General features: G+C 52.8%; 1 protein-coding gene and 1 long non-coding RNA gene across 7 annotated transcripts in view; both read left to right on the plus strand.

Moving 5' to 3' along the window:
- LRRC8D (leucine rich repeat containing 8 VRAC subunit D) overlaps positions 1–11,214 on the plus strand; it is a 92,405-nt gene extending 81,191 nt beyond the window's left edge. For all 6 annotated transcript variants that reach the window (XM_064488681.1, XM_064488684.1, XM_031457551.2 and 3 more), the window contains one exon: positions 8,268–11,214. In XM_064488681.1, the coding sequence (XP_064344751.1) occupies positions 8,270–10,846 (2,577 nt within the window). In that variant the 5' untranslated portion in view covers positions 8,268–8,269 and the 3' untranslated portion in view covers positions 10,847–11,214. The remainder of the gene's footprint in view (positions 1–8,267) is intronic.
- Positions 11,215–16,132: 4,918 nt separating this feature from the next.
- On the plus strand, positions 16,133–18,686 carry LOC135321988 (uncharacterized). The gene is made up of 2 exons (XR_010382152.1): positions 16,133–16,579; positions 16,700–18,686. It is a non-coding gene; the product is annotated as an uncharacterized LOC135321988 (long non-coding RNA).
- The last annotated feature ends 3,087 nt before the right edge of the window (positions 18,687–21,773 follow it).

Consider the following 21,773-nt stretch of genomic DNA (forward strand, 5'->3'; position numbering starts at 1 on the left):
CCTCAGGCCCCCCCTGCCGCCAAGTGTGCGTGTTTGAGCGTTGGGCAGCTGCTCGCGGCCTCTGCGTTAGCGGCCTCTGCCCGACGGTGCCGGCCCAGCGAGGCGGGGGCGTCACTGCTACAGTTCTCCTGCGCTGCATGTAAAACGGCACAAATGAGCCACTGGTTTCTTGGTTGTAAAGATCTGTTTTTACTGTTTGGGGCTCTCGTGAGGAAGAAAGGAAGGTGATATTTAATCACTCCCAAATGATCACACCGCAGGATGAAGTCTAGACGTAATTCTGTTGTATTTGTGGGCGGGGATGAGCCGTGAGTCTCTGCTCCGCCATCTTTGCTCCCGCCTAATAAATCCTGTCACTTAGAAGATGTAGACCTTGGTTTACATCCAGTATCTGATACTTTTTTCTGGAATTCCCAACGACAGCGCCAGGAATGGGCACCAGGTGGCCGCGGCACCAGTTCACGTGGGCGGAGCCGAAGGCCTGGGCCTGCCTGGCTCACCGGCTTTCTTCTCCCAGGGCGTGTCCAGACGCCCCCTCCTCTGTGGGCCACGACCCGAACGGGGCCGGGAAGCACCATGGCGACCTCTGCAAGCGGGACAGCAGAGGCGTAAACAAACGTGCTGCCCCGCTGGCACCCAAGTGTTCACACGTTGTTTCAGAAGTGTCATCTTGGGCCGTTGTTTTCAGAGTCACATAGATGCCATACTTTAGCGGAAAGTAAATATCCAAAAATCTCCAAAGTCAAAGATCTTCGTGTAATCTTCAAAACAGCAGCTCATCTGAAATAAGTCACAGAGTACCGAATTAGAAATTTTACTTTTTTATAACTGAAGTGATTACGTACAAGCAAAGTAATCGTGTGCCTCCCCAGTACGAAAGGGTTTAGGGATTTTTACAGACTGTGGGCTGCCCAGCCGTGGTCCAGGTTTACAGCCCCAGTAATTCTTCATAACTGGAGGAAATGTGATCAATTATACCATGGTGACGGTGGCTGTCTGTCACATCTCCGCTGGTCCGCTGTAATTTAGGGAAGAGGAGAAGCGCGCGAACGCCACGCGCACCGTGGCTGGTGAAGGGCTTCCCGCTGAACGTCCTATCAGACCTGCTTTTCTAAACATCATTTGCAGTTTTCACAAGAGCTGCACAAAGAGACGCTAAGTCCTGAGAAACAAGACTGAGTGAACAGTACGCACAGCGCTTTCCCGTGAAGCAGGACAACGGTGCGGCTCTGCCAGGTCTGCCGATCTCCCACGGCTAATCCCAGACGAAGGCTCTGGTTGTGTTCCGCTGAAAGGCTAGCCCTTTGCGGGTTTTCAGTCAACCCTGAGGTGGTTTCTGGCGTTCACGATGCGTCGCGTCCCACTGTGGTCAGCCGTGTTGTCAGAGGCGTTAAGGGTCTTCAGGAGTTGCGATTGCCCTTCATCTCTGCGGCATTTGTCTGATTCATACCTTTGTTCTCTTTGACGTCAACTCCTTGTCTTCGTTTTCTTGATTTTCTTTTCTCTTCTTTTTTCTTCATTTTTTTTTTCACCCGCAAAGCCTTCATGGTCGTCTTTCCTCTCTGCTTCCACCACATTTCAATCCTGGGTTTTCCTCAGGCGCTCCCCCTCCCCCAGTGTTTTGGACACCCAGGGCCAATCTTGGAGAGTACTTGGGGTGGGAGCGCCCGGTGAGCACGCCTGTGGGCTTGACATTACAGAGGGTGACGCGTGTATCTTGTCACAGTGGTGTTTTATCCCCATTTCACTGATAAGGAAAACAAAGGCCCAGGTTTTCATGGTGAGTCATGTGAGACGTTATCTGTGTCCCCGTTTCACAGGTGAATCGGTAGGAGGTGGAGATGGGTGAAATCTCAGGCAGCCTCACGCCTTAAGCCGCGTTCCTATCCAGTACATGACTGACGTTTCAAGAACTGAATTCTAGTTCAAATGGTCAGCTCAGTAAAAGGCGACTGGAGATGATGTGTGCGTAGGTTACGCCATTTCTCGGTTATCTTTGTACAGGTTTAAAGTATTTGGTTTTCTTTTTCCCACTCCGTTACCCCTTGTATCTTTGCCCCCCCTTTACTGCTGCCCCGCCGTTTGGCTGTTGTTCACCTATAAAATGTAAACTCACTTTAATACTGACCTAAAGAGAACTCAGTGAATGGTGAGACTACGCTTCCTTTCCCTGGTTTTGTTTTTTTTTTTTTACTGTTCTCTCCTTTAGTTCATCCCAGAAACCAGATTTTGTTAGCAGAGGCTTAGGCTGTTGGATTCTTACAGCCGGCTCCCTTCTGAGTGCGCGGTATATACATCACTGTGCGACACATCGTGTGCGTGTGGTCTCCAGAGACAGATGAGGACAGGCTGTTTTTGGCTTTAAAATTGTGCTTCACTCCAGAAGTGTTATGCAAAGACAGCCGTCCATCATCTGTATGTTGATAGCACTAAAGCAATGGTTTTCAGACTAAGCTTATAGATTTCATGCCCAACCATGTGAGGGCTTATATAAATAAATATGTATTTATTACATGTAATCTGCCTACTTTTTCGAAGGACTTGAAAAAATAAAATAAAGGATTCTGGAAGGTGTGTGAGGGGGAAAAAAGGACTTGAAGGGCTTATGAAAAAAATCCAGGTGCAATAAAATCATGTAAATGGATATGAAAGAAGAAGGGTATGGAGCAGTGAAGTGGAGGATTGAAGAAATCTGAGAGCCATCCTGGACGCCTTGCTCTCCTTCACCCTCCCCTGCAGTCATTAAGTCCTGTTGTTGCTTCTTTGGCCTGCCAGCGCATACATCCGCGCATTTTTCCCTCTCAGTTCTCCACCAGTCACAGCCCCGTCTTTCCCTCCATCCTTTGCCCGGACAGCTGCCTTCCTCATCTCACGTCGCCCCTCACTAACTGGCACCCTAGGCCTGCAGTGACCTTTTAAGAGACACGAGTCTGATGTCACCCACCTCCAGCTAAAAGCGCATCAGAGGCGTCCGCCTGCCCTGAGGTGGGAGCCGCCAGAATGGCTCCCGTGGCGTCATCTCCACCCACGCCCTGCTCTCACGCCCTGAGCTCCAGGCTCTAGCTTCTTCCAGTTGCTCTGATGTTTTCTGCTCTCCTGCTCTCTCTCCACGGGGCCTTTGCACGTTCTGGTCCAGCCCGCCCTGCACTTGTTCTTCACCCCTCACTTCAGTCACAACTTCCTCCTCGATCTTGCCACCTGGAGGAAAATCCCTGTTAATCCGCCTTCATGATTCCAGGCAAGCAGGGAAGGTCCAGGTTTTCTGGAATCTGAAATGGAGCCGGGAGTGGAGGGGGCTCTTTAAGAAAAAGAACACAAAGTTAGAGATACAAACAGAGGTGCAGGGCCCTGTAAAGGGCCTGGGGGTGGGGTGGGTTCCTGAAGCTGGGGTTGTGCCTGCACGGCGGGCCTGCCGCTGCCTCTCCTCTCCAGGTCGCTGTCCTCAGCTGGCCGTTTTATCTGCCTGGTGACACGGACGCTTCTCTCCGTGGGGAAGGAAGTGGGTCTGAATTTGCTCAGCAAGGTTTCTCCAGGGGTGTGCCTCGTGGTGACATTTGACGACGCAGCCTGTATTTCATGGATGGAAGGATGAGCGAGTGAGTGATTAAATGAAGATTCAGGCTACAAGTTAATGCTTATAATGCGTATGTAAAATGCAGCTGAGTTTCTTGGAATCCGCCGCTCAGTGGAGAGCATCGGACCCCACAGTGCTCAGCATCAGTCATCATGAAAGACGGACCTCTGTCTGCACCTGGGGGTAAAGATGTCTTTCTGCAGCGTTCTCTACTGAGACACCTTATGCAACACGGTGAATAATAACAGTGGCTACTTGTATCAAGCACTTCCCACGTTCTGGGCACTCACTCCTCGTTTGGACACGGCATTCTGACTTAAGTGTTCATTGACTCCGGTAAGCGGTGCACACGCAGTTAGATGCAGTCAGGACTTCTGCGTCCGTTGCCTGTGGGGACAGGTAGCAAACCCCCGTGCGGACAGGGAGAAGGAAGACCCGAGGCCCTGGCAGCTTCCCGCGTCCGCGAGCCTGCCCCTGGGCGCTCCGGCCTCCCGGCCTCCTACGGCCCCTGGCTGTGGGCCAGACTGACGCTCGCCTGCCTCGGCCCTGGGGGTCACGCTGGCTTGTCACCTGCTCTCCCTCGGGGATCACACCTGGGTCTTCTGTCCTGGTGAGGGGATCCCCGTGTTTGTCTTTGCCTTTTTGTTTTCCTGTGGAATGTTTAATTACGAGCCGAACTGGCATGCAGATGGCCTATCAGAATGAGTTACCTTCAGGGTAACCTGTTCAAAGGACTGTGTAGGGCTGCCCATCTGGACACTGAAGAACGCCTGTCAGAGCTGACCATTTGCCTTTGGCGTAGTTAGTAGTGACCTTGTATGTCACTGTAATTGGCAGCGACAGCACTTGGCTCCCAGGTACAGGGCCTTCTGAGCCGTCTCCTAGAATGCTGTCGCAGGCCTATGTGGTTCATCAGTCACAGACCGTCATTCGGTGCCTGAACTGGGCCCTGCCCGGGGGACATGCAGGCAACAGGAACTCCTCTCCCTTTAGGTTGGGGATTCAGACCCAGGTGGAGGGAGAAAAGGAGACAGACAGACAGGTGGAGCTCACGGTGAGACGGGCCCTGAGTGGCCGCTGTCTGGCTCTGCATTCGCTGTTAGTCCTGACGGCCAAGGTTTCCTGATAAACTGCCAAGTTGTTGTTTGTTTTTTTTTTTTTTTTTACTAAATACGCTCCCTACTCAAGGTGTGCTGTGTCAGTATGTAAGTGTCTTTTCCTAACTTCGAGACGTGTTTTGAGGGTTAGTAAGATGGCCCCAGGGCAAGATACTCAAGTACTTTCTAGCAGTTTTTACCAAACCAGAAATAAAAACGGGCGGGCTCCCAGCTGCCCAAGCCCAGAGCCGATGCCCGTGGGCTTGGGGCCAGAGGGGCCTTCTGTCCCAGAGGCAGCTGGAGGAGATCGTGGCGAACGTCCCGGACCTTGGAAAGCTGCTCGGGGTGGCGGGGGCCCCTCCTCACTTCCCTTTGCCCACTTACAGGCGTGTGCCAGTGGCACTCCCCGGAAGCAGGGCTAAGAGGGAAACGCTCAGTTTGGGTCGAAGACATCTATCTCGCAAATGGAAAGAAGCAGGGAACTTAGAAATACAAGCAGAGCTCCCCTTAGAAACCCCACTGGCCGCCTGGTGAACTGGATGAAGCTACGGCTGTAAAGGCCTCGGAACCATGCGGTCCTCACGCGCGGCACCAGCTCGGGAGGGCCTTCTCCGGGTCCTTCATCGAGGTCTCCCGGCCGGGGCTCTCTGTCAGGGCTACTCAGGCCCTTTGCCCAGGACCTATTCCTGTCTGTTTCCTCCAGGCGGCCTTCTCGGGAGGGACAGCGACTCATGTTGTTGTTGTTGTTCCTGTTTTTATCTCTAGACGCTCTGTCCAGTGCACGGAGTTTACTCACCCTGTAACTATTTGTTGAATGAAGTGCAGTTCGCAGTAGAGGGTACACTGAGTGAGGCCTGTAGGGACTGAAGCGTTTCTGCAGTTCCGCTGGCCTGAGCTCCTGGTCAGGGGAACGTAGCATTAACCTGTAGAAGGACCTCTGATGCTGTGTGGGACAAAATGCGGAGCCGGCGATTTAGAGGCCTTTCCATGCCATTCCACTAGTGAGGCCTCGTGTCCGGCTCCCACACGTGGGCCTTGACTTTCAGAACTGAGCGCTAAGCGGGGGCGGGGGGCATAGCTCACGCGGTGGAGCCCCTGCTTAGCATACACAGGTCCTGGGTGCATTCCCTGGTCCCTCTAATTACCTGCCTCCCCAAAATTAATTAATTAATTAAAAAAATAAAGAGCTAAAGGAAGAGGCAAGAGTGCCGACCACCGTGCATTAGCACGTCTCTGCCGTTCCCTGCGATGTTTACTTCAGGCCTGCAGTACGTACTTGGGGTTGTGTTCCTTGGCTTCGAAGTACATTCTCTCTGTGAGTAGCTGCTCTAGGACGAGCCCCAGCAGGTGGTAAAGGACACTCTGTCAGGCAGTTCATGGACGTCCCGTGTTTGAGGCCAGAGCTCGCCAGGGCAGTGCTGGTTTCCTGCCTCGCGGCCCAGGCACGTCCTGAAAACCGAGTTAAACCATCAACGCCTTGGCATCCGTCTTGTGACTTAGCCATCAAGTGTGGTGTCTGTACGGGGCATGATGGACAGACAATGGGGTAACTTTTAATAATCACTTGTAGTTTCTGTAACACCGTTTCTCCATGCCTCTGTGCCTTTGACGTCCTATTTCTTCTGCTGGAACTGCTTCCACTCCACACCATCCCGTGACGGCCCCCTTCCTTCCAGTCTCATCTTAAAAACCTCCTCTCTGTGATGTCCTCTCACCTACCAAATGCAGGCGTGCGTTTCCCCCATCAGAGCCATTTTCTTCCGTGTTGTAATAGCACACTTATCGCTTACTGTTCCACGCAGACCAGGAGCTCCTTGAGGGCAAGGGCCAGGTTGCACCGTTCCTGTACTCCCCTCCGTGGCACCTGGCTCCTGGCTTTCTTGAATGCTGAGCGAATGTCACGAGAGGTTGTTTTAGGGACGGTGGTGGTTCCATAATTTCATTCCTCTCATCAAAGCCAAGGACAATGGTGAGAAGGCCCCTTCTTCAGCAGCCAGCCCTTGGATGACAGCGTGATGGAGAAGGAGACTTGAAGATGAAAGGTTCTGTTAGCGCTCTCACCTGAACAGCTCAGGAAGGTCACTTACGCTTCTTGTGCCTCAGTTTCCTCACTCGTCCCTGGACGACAGTACTGCCTGGCTTCCTGGGTTACGGTGAGAGTCAGTGCAGATGTTCTATAGAAAAGCAGTCTGCAGACTGTAAAGCCAGCACGAGAAGGAAAGGAGAGTGGCGGTGGAATCCGGTAGGAAGAACACGCGGCTTGGCCTTGGGCGAGATTTTAAACCCAGGCTCCACCGCTGTTCCTTTGACTAACACAACTCAGCTCCCGCGAGCCAGTTTCGTTACTTGTCCGGGGGACGCAGTAGCGCTTTGGGCAAGGCTGTGAAGGGCGATGGAGCCCAGGCCGTGTTCCATCTGTGTACGCCCTGCTGTGGCCTGCCAGAGCCACTGCACCCTGTGTGCTCATACCTCTGCACTCTCTTTTCCGTGGCGGACTCAGTCCTCTACCCCAGGGAGAGCGTGCCGCTTCTCTCAGGCTGGGGAGATGGAGCAGGCAGAGGTGAGAGGTGAGGACGGTTAGGATTTCCCTGGCCTGTGACCCCAGCCTGGATGTGCCTTGGGACAGTGCTGAGGCCAAGCCTCAGTGTGGTGTCCCAGCACATTCCCAGGGCAGCGACAGAAAGAAAGAAAAGGTAATGAGCTTTAGGACACGGCAGGCGCACAGAGCCCTGGGTGGGCAGTGTGGACGGCATGCTGCGGGCAGAGCCCTCCGAGGCTGGGGTCGTTGCGTGCTGGCGTTGCCGGGAGGGGCGAGGCCGAGCTGGTTGCCGTGCAGGCTCAGAGTGAATGCTGTGTTCTCCACCCCCTACCTCTGAACTTTGCTCACTCCCCGAGGAGAGCAGCCAGCCCCCTCTCCTCTCTCCTGGGATCCAAGCCCGTCCCGAGCACAGGGTGCGTGACAGCCACCACTGAAGCTGCCGTTGGTTACGAGGATCCCACAGGTTCTTGGCCATGTGGGCCTTAGCTATTTGTTTTTATGGAGAGGGCTGGCTTAGAGTTTTTATTTTTGCATGGGCCCAAATGCTTTGTGGTGGCAATTAAGTTTACTAAAATGCTCTTCTGCCCGGCACCCCGTGTGGGCAGTGAGTAAACGTGCGTGAGGAGTTTTGATGGTGACGATGACGACGATGGTGCTCAGCAGCCCACATGGTCTTCCACTGACTGAGCGTCAGCGTTGTGCCAGGCCTTGGCTGTGTCGCAGTAAGGAAGAGGGGCAGGGTCGCTGTCCCCATGGAATTTATAACCCCACGAGGGAGCAGACGAGTGAACAGCCGCTCTCCCACGGCGTGATAAGGGCAGAGTCCTGTGGGAACCCATCAGAGAGGCACCTCACCCAGACTCAGGGCGCGCTTCCTGGGAAAGGCAGCAGATGCCCGATGGCCTGGTGAAGGCCGGTGGGGAGGAAGTGCTCCAGGTAGAGGAAACCGTGTTGGCTGGAGAAACTGGAAGAAGCAGCCAGAAGAAGAAAGCATTTCCTCATCTGGTGTTTTCGCTTGCATCTCTGTAATAATGTCTTTCGTTTCCTCGTTTTCTAGGAATGTTTACCCTTGCGGAGGTTGCTTCGCTCAATGACATCCAGCCGACTTACCGGATCCTGAAACCATGGTGGGACGTGTTTATGGATTACCTGGCTGTCGTCATGCTGATGGTAGCCATCTTTGCGGGAACCATGCAGCTTACCAAAGATCAGGTGGTCTGCTTGCCGGTACTGCCGTCTCCTATAAATTCAAAGGCACACACGCCCCCGGGAAGTGCCGACGTCACCACCCACATCCCGAGGGCGGAATCTGCCACAGAGCAAGGCCGAGACGGGCGGACGGCGAAGGAGATTTCCTTTGGCGCAGCTGCTGTGACACCCGACATGCCTCTCCGAGCCACGCACCCTCACGCAGACGCCACAGCTCCCGGTCAGGAGGCGAAGAAAGAGAAGAAGGACCCCGCAGGCCGAAAAACAAACCTGGACTTCCAGCAGTACGTGTTCATTAACCAGATGTGCTACCACCTGGCGCTGCCCTGGTACTCCAAGTACTTCCCGTACCTTGCCCTCATCCACACGATCATTCTCATGGTCAGCAGCAACTTCTGGTTCAAGTATCCCAAAACATGCTCGAAAGTGGAACATTTTGTTTCAATACTAGGCAAGTGCTTCGAATCTCCCTGGACGACCAAAGCGCTGTCAGAGACGGCGTGCGAAGACTCGGAGGAGAACAAGCAGAGGATGGCAGGTGCCCAGACTCTGCCCAAGCACGTGTCTACCAGCAGCGACGAGGGGAGCCCCAGCGCCAGCACCCCGATGATCAGCAAGACGGGCTTGAAGTTTTCAGCCGAGAAGCCGGTGATCGAAGTCCCCAGCATGACCATCCTGGATAAAAAGGACGGGGAACAGGCCAAAGCCCTGTTTGAGAAAGTGAGGAAGTTCCGCGCGCACGTGGAAGACAGCGACTTGATCTATAAACTCTACGTGGTCCAGACCGTTGTCAAAACGGCCAAGTTCATCTTCATCCTGTGCTACACCGCGAACTTCGTCAACGCCATCAGCTTCGAGCACGTCTGCAAGCCCGAAGTAGAGCACCTGACAGGCTACGAGGAGTTCGAGTGCACCCACAACATGGCCTACATGCTGAAGAAGCTGCTCGTCAGCTACATCTCCATCATCTGCGTCTACGGCTCCATCTGCCTCTACACTCTCTTCTGGCTGTTCCGGATCCCTCTGAAGGAGTACTCCTTTGAGAAGGTCCGAGAGGAGAGCAGTTTCAGTGACATCCCCGATGTCAAGAATGACTTTGCGTTCCTCCTGCACATGGTGGACCAGTACGACCAGCTCTACTCCAAGCGTTTCGGGGTGTTCCTGTCGGAAGTCAGCGAAAATAAACTTAGGGAGATTAGCTTGAACCACGAGTGGACCTTCGAGAAGCTGAGGCAGCACGTGTCGCGCAACGCGCAGGACAAGCAGGAGCTGCACCTGTTCATGCTGTCGGGGGTGCCCAACGCCGTCTTTGACCTCACGGACCTGGACGTGCTGAAGCTCGAGCTGATTCCAGAGGCTAAAATCCCTGCGAAGATTTCTCAGATGACTAACCTCCAAGAGCTTCACCTCTGCCACTGCCCTGCAAAAGTGGAGCAGACCGCTTTCAGCTTTCTGCGCGATCACTTGCGATGCCTTCACGTGAAGTTCACGGATGTGGCTGAAATCCCCGCCTGGGTGTATCTGCTCAAAAACCTCCGGGAGTTGTACTTGATCGGCAACTTGAGCTCCGAAAACAACAAGATGATCGGGCTTGAGTCCCTCCGGGAGCTGCGGCACCTGAAGGTCCTCCACGTGAAAAGCAACTTGGCCAAGGTTCCCTCCAACGTGACCGACGTGGCCCCGCACCTTACCAAGCTGGTCATCCATAATGACGGCACGAAGCTCTTGGTACTGAACAGCCTTAAGAAAATGATGAACGTGGCCGAGCTCGAACTCCAGAGCTGTGAGCTCGAGAGGATTCCACATGCGATTTTCAGCCTCTCCAACTTACAGGAACTGGATTTAAAGTCAAACAACATCCGCACAATCGAGGAAATCATCAGTTTCCAGCATTTGAAACGACTGACTTGCTTGAAATTATGGCATAATAAAATCGTCACCATTCCTCCCTCCATCACCCACGTCAAAAACCTCGAGTCACTTTATTTCTCTAACAACAAGCTCGAGTCCTTACCCGTGGCAGTGTTCAGTTTACAGAAACTCCGATGTTTAGATGTAAGCTACAACAACATTTCCGTGATTCCTGTAGAAATAGGGTTGCTTCAGAACCTGCAGCATTTGCACGTCACGGGGAACAAAGTGGACGTTCTGCCAAAGCAGTTGTTCAAATGCGTCAAGTTGAGGACTTTGAACCTGGGGCAGAACTGCATCACGTCCCTCCCAGAGAAGATCGGGCAGCTCTCCCAGCTCACGCAGCTGGAGCTGAAGGGGAACTGCTTGGACCACCTGCCAGCCCAGCTGGGCCAGTGCCGCCTGCTCAAGAAAAGCGGGCTTGTTGTGGAAGATCACCTTTTTGACACCCTGCCCCTGGAAGTCAAAGAAGCATTGAATCAAGACATAAACGTTCCCTTTGCAAACGGGATTTAACCCGAGACGACGCACGCGCTCCCGCGTGCGGGAGCAGCTTCCTGGACTGCAGGCGCTCATGTGCCAGTTACCGCAAGACATGCGTTTTAGGAGTAGGTGCATCTTTGAACGTAAAACGCAGAGAGGATGCATAGAAGCTGGTAGAAGACGTCACTGAATGTTCAATGTTTGTAGTGTTTTAAGGTGTTCACTTCCAAATCTTTTCTCGCTCTCTTTTTTTTTCTTTTGGGGAAAGGGAAGGAAAAATTGTAATCACTAATCTTGGTTTCTTTTTAAATTGTTTGTAACTTGGATGCTGCCGCTACTAAATGTTTACAAATTGCTTGCCTGCTAAAGTACATGATTAAATTGACATTTTCTTACTCTGCCACTTTTTTTTTTTTTTGAGGTGTCTTGATTTACTTTGCTTAATTGGTGCAATATTGCTTTAATTCAGACCACTGACGACACATCAGGTCCAATCGTGTAAATTTAGGTTTGCTGAAATGTCGATTTATTTTTTGTTCTAATTTAAAGCACCTCAAACAAGCACTTCTTAGCATATTTAACTGGTGCTACTGCTTCTGAGAATCCCATTTTACAGATTTTACACTCTTGAAGGCCTGGAATGCAGTTAAGGTGTGTAGATCATTGAGGGAGTTTTGTTTGTTTGTTTTTTAAGAATAAATAACAAGAAAAAATAAAATAATGCTCTCCTAACTAATAGCTGTTTTCCCATAGTCTGGAGTTGTGATTATATGATACATCTTTCTGTCAACACTGTAGGGTTGCCAATAAATAGAAAATGTTATTTTAAAATAAATTTAATTACAACCAAAATAAAAATTTTAATGCCTTAATGATTAGCATCCTCCCAGTGTATTGCCGTGTGGAAGGCAACGCAACGTCAAAGCAAGTGTCACTGCATCACTTGCCCTCTTCACTGTCGTGGACAGAAAGTAGGACTCGTAGTTCAGTGAGTTGAAAACTGGACTGCCTCTGCTCATTTTAGTGGCAGGCTGTACTTGCTGTGCGTGCCTGCAGCGGGGAGGGGGCGTGCCCAGGAAAACGCGGGCAGAATGTGCTTTTTAGATGACGCTTTTTCCTTCTTTAGCTGACAAAGTGTCTAAATCCATTTCAGAAAATCAAAAACTTCCCTTCCATCGGTTCGGGTGTTGGTTGGCAGGTACTTATAGGCCTTTCTACAGGAGTGCCTTTTTCAGGAGAAGAGACTGTCTGGCCCTCTGGTTGAGAAGGTGGTGTCCTCTCCTTACAAGACTGGACTCATTCAGTGAAGCACTGGGCGGTCTCTCGCCACATCTTAGCATAGCTTGAAGGAGAACGCGAAGAGATGAGCTCGCATCCTTGCTCCTCCCCCCCAGGCTGACCCCTGGGGCTGCTGGCCGGCAGTAGGTGGGGGGCTGCCTGCCCTAGGGCCCCTGAGCGCCTCCAGAGGTGTTGTCACTGACGGGAAGGGCTGCGGCCACTGCGGCTGAGTTAGGGACTCACCCAGCTCCAGCGTCCTGGCCACGCCCTCTCCTCCTAAAAGACGTGAGGTAGAAAGAAGACCAGCTCATAGAAGCCCGGGCGTAGGAAGTCGGAGGACAGTGGCAGGTGTTCGGTGTCGGCCAGTTCTCTCCCGTGTATGCCTCTCCCGTTTCCCTCCGCACCCACGGATACATCCGCTGGCATTGATGTTGCACCTGCTGTGTGCCTCACTACTTCAGGGGACGGGGGATTGATTCTCTGTTGCAGTAAGTCACAGCCGCTGACTACAAGGCGGTTTACCACACAGTGTGGGAGAGAATATCAATTAGGCAAAAAATACAAATGATTGTGGCAGAGAAGGTGTACAGAATCCGTGCGCGAATCATGGCTGGGGAGGGGGGATACGTCTAGTTAAGGCGGAGCGTCAGGGAGGCCCTGCACTTAGGAGCTCTGCGTGTAAACGCTCTGGCGTGTCTCCGCCCCACCAGCCACACCGAGCACCGTTCTCCCTGCCCAGCGACGCCACCACCAGAAATCAGCACAGCCTTTGTGGAAGGATGGCACAGTGTCTTGCTTGTGAGAAAGACAGGCCAGATCTTAGGATCCTGGTTTTGTGGACTAGGAAGCTTGCTTCTTTCCTTAAAACAGGTGCGTGTTGTTGTTGACGGGCACGAGCGTCAGCACACCCACGACCCGCCTTGTTGCCAGAGGGGAGGCCTGTGGGAGCCAGTGTCTGGCCCACAGCCTCACCGCAGCCGCCCTGGCACCTGTTTCCTTATCAGCACTCGGGGCTCGGTCACCTAGACCTGATCGGTGCTGCGTGCCATCAGACAGCACCAGGGTGGCGTTGCTCTTACCCAGACTTCTGTGGACTTTACCAGCCTTTGACGGTTTCCTTGAACCCTTCAGAGGTCACGGTCAGTTGGTTCAAAGGCTACATTCCTTGCCACTGCTTGCAAACAGCCCTGTTTTAAAAGAAGCTTCCCAAGAAATGCTGACTCATCTAACAGATTTTAAATACCCGGGTCTTGGAGTCTCCACAAAACAGCAGATGAAATATGGGCCCAAATGCACTGCCAACCCACGTGCCTTCACAGGTTTATGTCGGCACTACACGCTCGAGACATGGAAACACAAGTCGGAGTGTGCAAGTTTGGCTTGCTAGCATTTTCATTTCTTTTTTCTAAACTCCCTTGAGCACCATTTGAAGACAGTTATTTTAAAGTGTCTTTAAATGCTCCACGTCTGTGCGAGTCCCACAAAGTCAGAGAGAACCAGCTAGCTCACTTTTGGCTGACTTTTTTCCCACCAACACTCAGCTGGCTCAGCAGAGATGATCGATCGGCTTTTTCACAGGTTCAGAAAGATGAGCTGAGATTGCTCCTGGGCCCTCACTCTCAGCAGAGGAGATTTAGCAGTTTAATAAGAGGTAGGAAGAGCTCGTCCTCCGTAGGTCCTGGAGAGCAGTGCAGATACTTGAGGCTTTTCATCCACTGAGGAGAACGTCACATTTTATTAACAGCTTTGCTAGTACTTTCTCTGACTGCCTCCCCTGGGCTCGGCTTCAACCAGCAACTAAACTCTTAAGTTGCTGTTGGAGCAGACTCTGAAGTGCCCTTGACGCCAGCGCCCACTGGCCGTCCCATTCACCTTGCTGAACAGAAGCCAGAGGGCTGTCCTCCCGCGAAGACGTCTGGCAGCACTTACGTCAGTAATTCGTTTCAGTAAAATGGTCCCTTTATCAACTGAATCCTCAAAGGCTGCGCTAACAAAAAGCCCCTTTCATGAAAAGAAGGGTAAGAAAAGTACCCTGGAAAACAGTTTTCAAGTGTCGTCTAACTTGTGACTGGGACACAAAGAAGTGGCCCCGTCGGGTCGTGGCCGGCGGTGGCTTTTCTGGGACACGTGCACCAGGTATTCAGAGCGGTGTTTGCCGCGAGCAGGTGGCAGGGGGAGGAGGCAGCAGGACAGCAGGCCACAGCCATCGCCCCCCAAGTCCGGCCCAGCCTGGGGGGACGGTCATGCCAACAACAGCACTGGAATAAGCCCCTTAACTTGCCAACCTTAAAACGCCAGAGGACAGCTGTCCTGCCTGCACCCCTCTGCCTCTGGGAACATCACGTATAAGTCGTCCCAGGTAAGCGTGGACTTGCTCGTGGAAACGTGTAAGGTGTCTAGCTCGGTCCACCCTGCAGGTTTCGTTTCTGACCCGTGACCCACCGCCCTGCTGCTGTGGGACCCCTGATGCTGGAAGCTGCCCCTGTCCTGCCCGCTGACTGTACCATCAGTTCTTTCTTTATCCTAAGACTTCAGGCTCTGGAGTGAGTGCCGCAACTTGAATCCTGCCTCTGCCTCAGTCTCACGACCATAGCGAGTGACTTAATCTCTCTAAGCCTCAGTTTCTTTATCTGTAAATGGGGATAATAGCAGTGCCTACCAATGGCATTTTGGGGGATGATTTAAGGCACTGAGCCTGGCAGAGAGTGAGCGCTCAGTAACAGCCCGCTGTTATTCCGTCCCCAGCTGGCAGAGACTTCGCCTCCCCTAACGCATTCTCTCTTCCTGGGCCATGGGGTTTTCAGTGGACACCTGGGAACACAGAATAAAATGTGTGTAAAATAAAATATGTCCCAACCTTCCTTGGGTCTAGATGTGGCCAAGTGACTAAATTCTAGCCAAAAAAGTGGGAATGAAAGTGAAGCGTGCAATTTCTGGAGCGGCCCGTAAGGAGATGGGCGGGCCGCCCCCTCCCCCAGGCCTGCTGGTTAACCCGCGGGGACAGAGCCGCGTCCAGGAAAGGCTGTCCCGAGCAGGACAGCAAACCGGCCACGTCCGAGCCGCAGGGCAGGAGAAGCCCGGGCCCCGGCAACTCCGAGAAGCAGGGCTGCAGAAAGGAGGAATCAGCTCTGCTTTGTCTGAACCTCTGCCGATGGGGCTCTGGCACGTGCGGCAGGACCTAAAGACCTACCAAGTCAGAATCTACATTTTAACAGGATGGTACCCGGGGGGTACAGCTCAGGGGGGGAGGGCATGCTCAGCACTCTTGGGTTCAATCTCCAGCACCTTCATTGAATACATAGACAGATAAATGGGTAAATCTAATTCCTCCCCCTGAAGAAACATAACAAGGAAACATAACACGAGGATATCCGAGCGACTTACAGGCAAGTACAGATGTGGGCAGGATTGTCCTCAGTAGCAGCTGGGAAGAGGAGGGTGCTGACGACCAAAGGTTCTACCACCGCCGGCTTCTGCCTCTGCCGTCAGCCCCTGCGGGGCTCTAGCTGGGAAGGAATCGGGGTTTTGGTGGTGCTGATGGTTTATACCAACTTCCACGCCCCCCGCTTGCTTCCGCTGGCGGCCGTGCCATGGGTGTCACCACAGCAGCCCCAGGAAGGGAGGCTGATGGGATTATAGCCAGTTACACGTCATCCTCACAGGAGGCTGAGGTCCTGAAGGTCCTGAAGGTCCTACCGCTGCTCTATGACGTGCGCACTGGTGCTCAGCCGCGGACGGCCTCCGCGAGCCCAGGCAGCTCGACAGACCCACTGCACCATCCAGCCTCCAGGCGAGGCCTGGGGTAGCGGCTCGAGGTCACCCAGCCCGGGCGACCTGCTCACTCTGAGCCTTGTCAGGATGCCCCCGGGGAACTGCAAACAGCTTGCTGTGAGGAGCGGCTGGAGTAGTTTCCGGGGAGACCTGCCCAAAGGGATCACCCGGGTGTTAAGGCAAATCGTGTACCTGCTGTAAAGAAACGTGACCTTCACTTTGCCCCTGGAAAACTATACATAGTAGCCACATAAAATGTGTGTAAAATAAAATAAAATAAAATAAAGCAAAACATGTCCCAGTCTCCTTGCGGGCTGCTCCAGAAACCGCACGCTTCGCTTTCATTCCCACCTTTCTGGCTAGAATTTGGTCACTTGGCCACATCTAGGCCCAAGGAGGGCTGGGACACATTTTACTTTACACACAGTTCTTTGAAATCAAGTCCTGCCTGGATGAAGACCTCTTTAAGATGTATCCCCAAGGGTTTAACTCAACTCTTCCCTGCAGGTTAGGCCTGCTGGCTCTGTATCTGGCGTTGGTTGTGGTGGAAGCAGCTGGTCCCCGTCCAGATGATAACCCTCCATCTTGCTGAAGACGGTGATTGAACCCCCCTGCCCTCTTCCCCAGGACGTTGTGCAGACTGTGGCAGCGCGGTGCCTGCAGCTCCCTAGAGATTAACGATGCCTCAATACAGTTTGCTCTGAATTCATCAGCACGGTAGGCAGGAAATTCCTCTGAAGACAACATTTTCATCTCTGGCCTGCACCTTCCACTTATCAGCTCTCAGCATCTGCTGCTCTTGAGGGGGTTCTGTCTCTCAAGTTTCCATTTCCGCAGGTGGAAGAAGACATTGGGAAGTGGGCTGGAGGACTGGACGACGGAAGTAGTCACCATAGTAGCTCGACTCTCTGCTAGATGAACACTTGGCTGACTCTGGCTGACTGGCCACAGCAGACCTGGGAAGTGAGAATTATCCCCGTTTTAGAGATGAAGAACCTGAAGTTAGGCAACCTGCCCAAGGTTACCTAGCCAGCAGGTGACAGGTATGCTACGAAATCAGACAGCGTGCATGTCTGATCTCATTTGGTCCTCATAAGACCTCTACAAGAAAGGCATTGCCCCCATTTAAGAGATGAACAAACCGTGACTCAGAGAGGCTAACTTGCCTCTGGTTCCACTTCACAGGGCGCAGACACTAGTCACAGACTCAGGCGTGCCTAAAACCAGAGCTCGGCTCGTCCCCCAAACCCCACGGCAGGCGTCTGGTGCCCTGTCAGCAGTTCCAAAGGAGGTTTTGCAACGGGTTGACATCCAGTGACATAAATCTGCCCCAAGCTAGGATCCTCCTTCGTTGCTTAGTGTTAGAGAAAGGGTTTGACGTTTCTCTGCATCTGCCCTCAGCGTTCCGACTTGCTTCCTCCGTGAGGCTGCCTGGCGGCGGTGAAAGGGCCAGGCCCTGAGGTGAGGGAATTACTTCCCCTCGCCGGCTGTTCGCGGCGGCGCGGCCGTCCTGGCTCACGGTCGTTTACTCAGAGATGAGAAAGCTCTGTCTGGGTCACGTGATGCAGACTAGATGTGGTGGAGAGTGACATGCGCCAGGTCCAGAAAGGCGGGTGCACCCGGGCACGGTCACGTCTGCCGGGCCCTCCGGGCAGGTATGACTTTCCAGCGCGACGTTTCAGACATGACTCGCGCGCGGCTGCCAGCCCAGGTGGCTCCGGTGCCTGCGTCGCCCTGACCTTTGTTTTCGCTGGGCCTCTTTCTTCCGCTGCTGGCAGGCCCCTGTACTCCACCGTCTGGGCTGGGACGAGTCAGGTATTTGTGGTCCGTGGAGAGAAAGAACCCACTTTGACAGGGAAGAAGCTGCTTAGAAGAAAGGAAGGATGAAGGAAGTTAAAGAAACTAACATTCCCAGCCCTGCGGGCGCCTCTGCACGCCCCCTCCCCTCCAGACTTGTATTCTGGTGTTTTGTTTGGCCTTCCTTCCTTCCTTCCTTCCCATTCAGATTTGTTCTAATATCTTACCCAATGTGAGCTCAGTTTGGTGGAGCGAATTTTAACCAAGACATGAACTGCCATTTGAAAGCCTGTATGTGTATTTTATACCTTTGACCCCTTGTAAAGTACGTAGAGCTTTTATGAGCCAACGCAACTCGTGGACAATCAAGCCCAGGAATCTCCTCGCCCCCCACGACCACAGTTCAAGCCAGTGGTGCCCGAGAAAGTCTGTGGCTGGAGCAGTAAGAAGGAACTCAGACTCAGCCTGGGAAAGGTAGACATGCTCTGAAATATTGTAATCAGTTATTCTGTTTACAGGACGACATTAGCGCAAGGATACACACCAAGTATGGCCTCAGCTCTCCCACCAGCCAGAGCTGAGGACACAGTAAGTAACACGTGTGCTCCGTGGCAGTGAATCAGACCGATGGCATTTGTTTTGGGGGAGTAAGTTAACGCTACTCATGCTGAGCCTTAGCTGCTAAAATCTAATTGTGTGAAATCAAATTAACTTCCTGTGTGTAAACAGAGCCCCGTACCAACAGCTCCGCTGCCTGCTCTCTGTCACTGGACCTGAGAAGCTGCAGTCTAGTCTGGTGGCCAGAGTTCACGCTGCTGGAACCGTCTCATGGGCAGCTCGTTTCCCACCGGTGTGCCTTTGCATCCGCGTCTGTGAAGTGGGGTTAATGAGTGTCGACCTTACAGCACTGCTGTGTGGACTCAGTGAGTCAGCACGCACGAAGCACTCGGGGCAATGTCTAGCACGCTGCGTGCTTGGTGTATTTTAATGGTTTTCATTGATGATGAAATAAAATGTTTCTAAAATATTTGGAAGATCTGTCCGGAAGCAAGCGCGCGCGCGCACACACACGCACGCCGGGAGGCCAAGCTATCTGGATGCAGTGCTGTGGTAGCCAGAGCCCCGCGAGTGGACGCTGCCTGAGTAGGACCTAGCTGTGCTCTTCTCTCCTTTCAAAAGCCAGCAAAGACGAGTCGCTGGGGACTTAGTGTCTCACAAGCAGCTTTTCATACATTTATTAATCTGTTTATTTCACTTAGCAAATCAGAGAAACCAGACTTTGTATTATTAAGAAGCCTCTTTGGTTGGTTATGAATGTTTCTAAGTAGTTCTCTCAACTTGGGTCAGACCCAGTGACCCATCTGGCCAAAAGCCTGAAGACCGGTTTCCAAAGACAGCTGCAAGGAACTCTGTCTTGGGCTAATTTATCGGGTCCTCATAAGGCATGTTCACTATTTTAGTTGCACAGGGGATAAGGGATTGATGGCTGGTACAGCAAAGGGAAAAAATTGTTTTCTCTCTACCCATCTTAGGCTCACTGGCGGAGCCCTGTAAATGAGACAGACAAGACATTAACGAGAGAAAATCAAGCAGGCGTTGTGTTATTAACAAGCGCATCGCGCTTACCCCCAGAGGCGAGTAACTCAAAGGAGTGGTCAGGACCTGGGCTTACGCAGCATTATAACCACCACAACAAACCACAGGGAACTGACAAAACAGAGGAAAAGGACTCTGAGCTTCCAGGGACGGCAAATTGTGGGGAGGCAAAGGAGTGGGGAACAGAAGGCAGGGAAGGGCTGGTTTCAGCCAAGCAAGTTGTGTAGGTCCTCTGGGGCCATCTCTAGCCGAGAAGGGTCCAGCGTCGTCTCCAGTGATGAACTTCTGTGCTTTCTGGTGGAGAGGAGAGACAGGAAACTTGCAAACGTGTGTCCTGCTTATGGGCAAATGGGGGGAGGGCGGAGAGCGTTTCTTGTATCTGCTGCTTCTCAGTTGCCTTTAGCTCAAAATAACCCTCACGCCAAAGTAGCACATCTGGGGGAGACGTACTCTGCTCCACTTCGCTGAGCTGGGCAGTGTTTTGCACTTCTTTTCGGTTAGCTTGAAACTTGTACTCAGACTGGCCGCCGGGGCTGAATGTGTTCAACGCTTTCTAGTCCACTCAGGCGGGTGAAAAGTCACTTTTGTGATCACAAATAGCTGGTCATCGATTCCTTTAAATAATTCATCTGAGACATATTGTGTGTACCCTATTTTTAAAATACCTGATCTCCAAATGCCAAGTCTATAGAACAGATGGCTAAGGGGGCGATCACTCAAGAAGCACAAAGAGCCTTTCCTGCCATTTATCAAGGTTAGCGCCTCTGAAACTCACAAAAAAAGAGGCTAACCACGCCATTTGGGAAATGCACCTGCTGGTTATAGCAAAGCACACTTGCACTTTGAACAGAATGCTCATTTAAAAAGGACTTGCCGACATGGATGGACCTGGAGAGCATCACTCTAAGTGAAGTAAGCCAGAAAGAGAAAGAATAGTGCTGTACGATATCGCTTATATGTGGAATCTAAAAAGAGGACACAAATGAACTTATCTACAAAATAGAAACAGACTCAGAGACATAGAGAACAAACTTACTGTCGCCCGGGGGGAAAAGGAGGTGGGAAGGGATAGACTGGGCTTTCACACCTGCACCTCCTGGGGAGGGATGGAGGTGGTAGCTGTCCTGACTGTGGTGGTGGTTTCCTGGGTGTGTACGTCCTTCAAAGTTCTCACTGTCCAGGCTTGCACTAAGCATCTCTGGTTATTCTTCTGTCACTTTGTTAACTAGAGAAGAAGAAAGAGTGAGGGGAGCTTTTGCAAGATAACACAACTCAGGCAGCCTTTCCACGGCACATTTAACGCTGCGGGTCCCCGTCCACACGTAGGCACAAATGATGATTCTGCGTAAAGGGCCGTCTGAGAGCCCGTGAGGCCTCAGCCCGACTTGAAGGTTCAGCTCCACTTACTGCGTTTTAAACTCGAGACAGCCATGTGCCGGGCTTGAACACAGCAGGTTTCACGGCTTTATTATGTCAAACACCAACCCTCCACCACACGCACTCTTTGTTTCAAAGATCCCCTTTGGAATTCAGTTGAACCAACAAGGAAGGGGGTGAGGACAGGGAATGTGGGGTGCAGAGTAAGTTAGGGAGACTGCTCAGGCCAGTTCATTCATTTCTTCAAGGAACAGTCCAGCCCCCTCCCCGCGCAAGCTGGGCAGTGGGCTAAATGCCGCGGTGGATCAGATGTCCTTGATCCTACCCAGCAAGAGTTCAGTCTGGGTTTTGTCTTCTGTGCTGGCCCTGCCCTGCCTCTCACCAGGTGCCGTTCCGCAGGCGTGCGACTGCCGCAGCAGGACAGTCAGAGGACAGGACAGGTCCTCGGAATCCCAGGGCAGAGGCAGAGCGTGACGCCACGTGCAGCCAGCTGTGGTCTCGCCCTGCCCTGCGGTCTCCTCCCCTCCCCTCGCGCCTCTTGTCCCGTGTGCTGGCCCTAAAGGACGCGGCTTGCGCTGTTCGCTTACCCTTTAGTCTAAGTGTCCTGATTACAGAAGCAGCACATGCTCACCGTTACATAAAAGTCAAATATTACAGAAATGCATGCCCTTGAAAACATACCACTCCGCCCCTCAGCACTGCACTGACTGTGGTTTGCTTTTAACTCTCCGTAAAAGGCAAAGCTCTGCCGCAGCCCGCTGGTGTGCGCGCCCCCTCCCCTCTGATCGCCGTCCTCCCATCGGCCTCGTTTCCCGCGGGCCTGCACTTCAGGGCCTCTTCCGCGCCATGCTCTCCCCGGATGCCGCGTGGCTCCTGTCCGGGTCCGCTCGGGCTGCCAGAGCCAGATGCCGCAGACTGGGCGGCTTCACCAGCGGGCCCCGGTTTCTCACGGTGCTGGGGGCAGAAGTGCAGAGCGAGGTTCTCGCCAGCTTGGTTTCTAGGGAGAACTCTCTTCCTGCCTTGCAGTCAACCTCCTCTTGCTCTGTCCCCGCCTGCCTTTCCTCAGTGCTGCCTCATGGCCTCACGTAGCCTCAGTCTCTTCCTTAGAGGCCCCACCTTCAGATCCAGCCTTTCAAGGTGA

The sequence above is a fragment of the Camelus dromedarius genome, chromosome 9 (genome assembly GCF_036321535.1).
Source record: "Camelus dromedarius isolate mCamDro1 chromosome 9, mCamDro1.pat, whole genome shotgun sequence".
NCBI lineage: Eukaryota > Metazoa > Chordata > Mammalia > Artiodactyla > Camelidae > Camelus > Camelus dromedarius.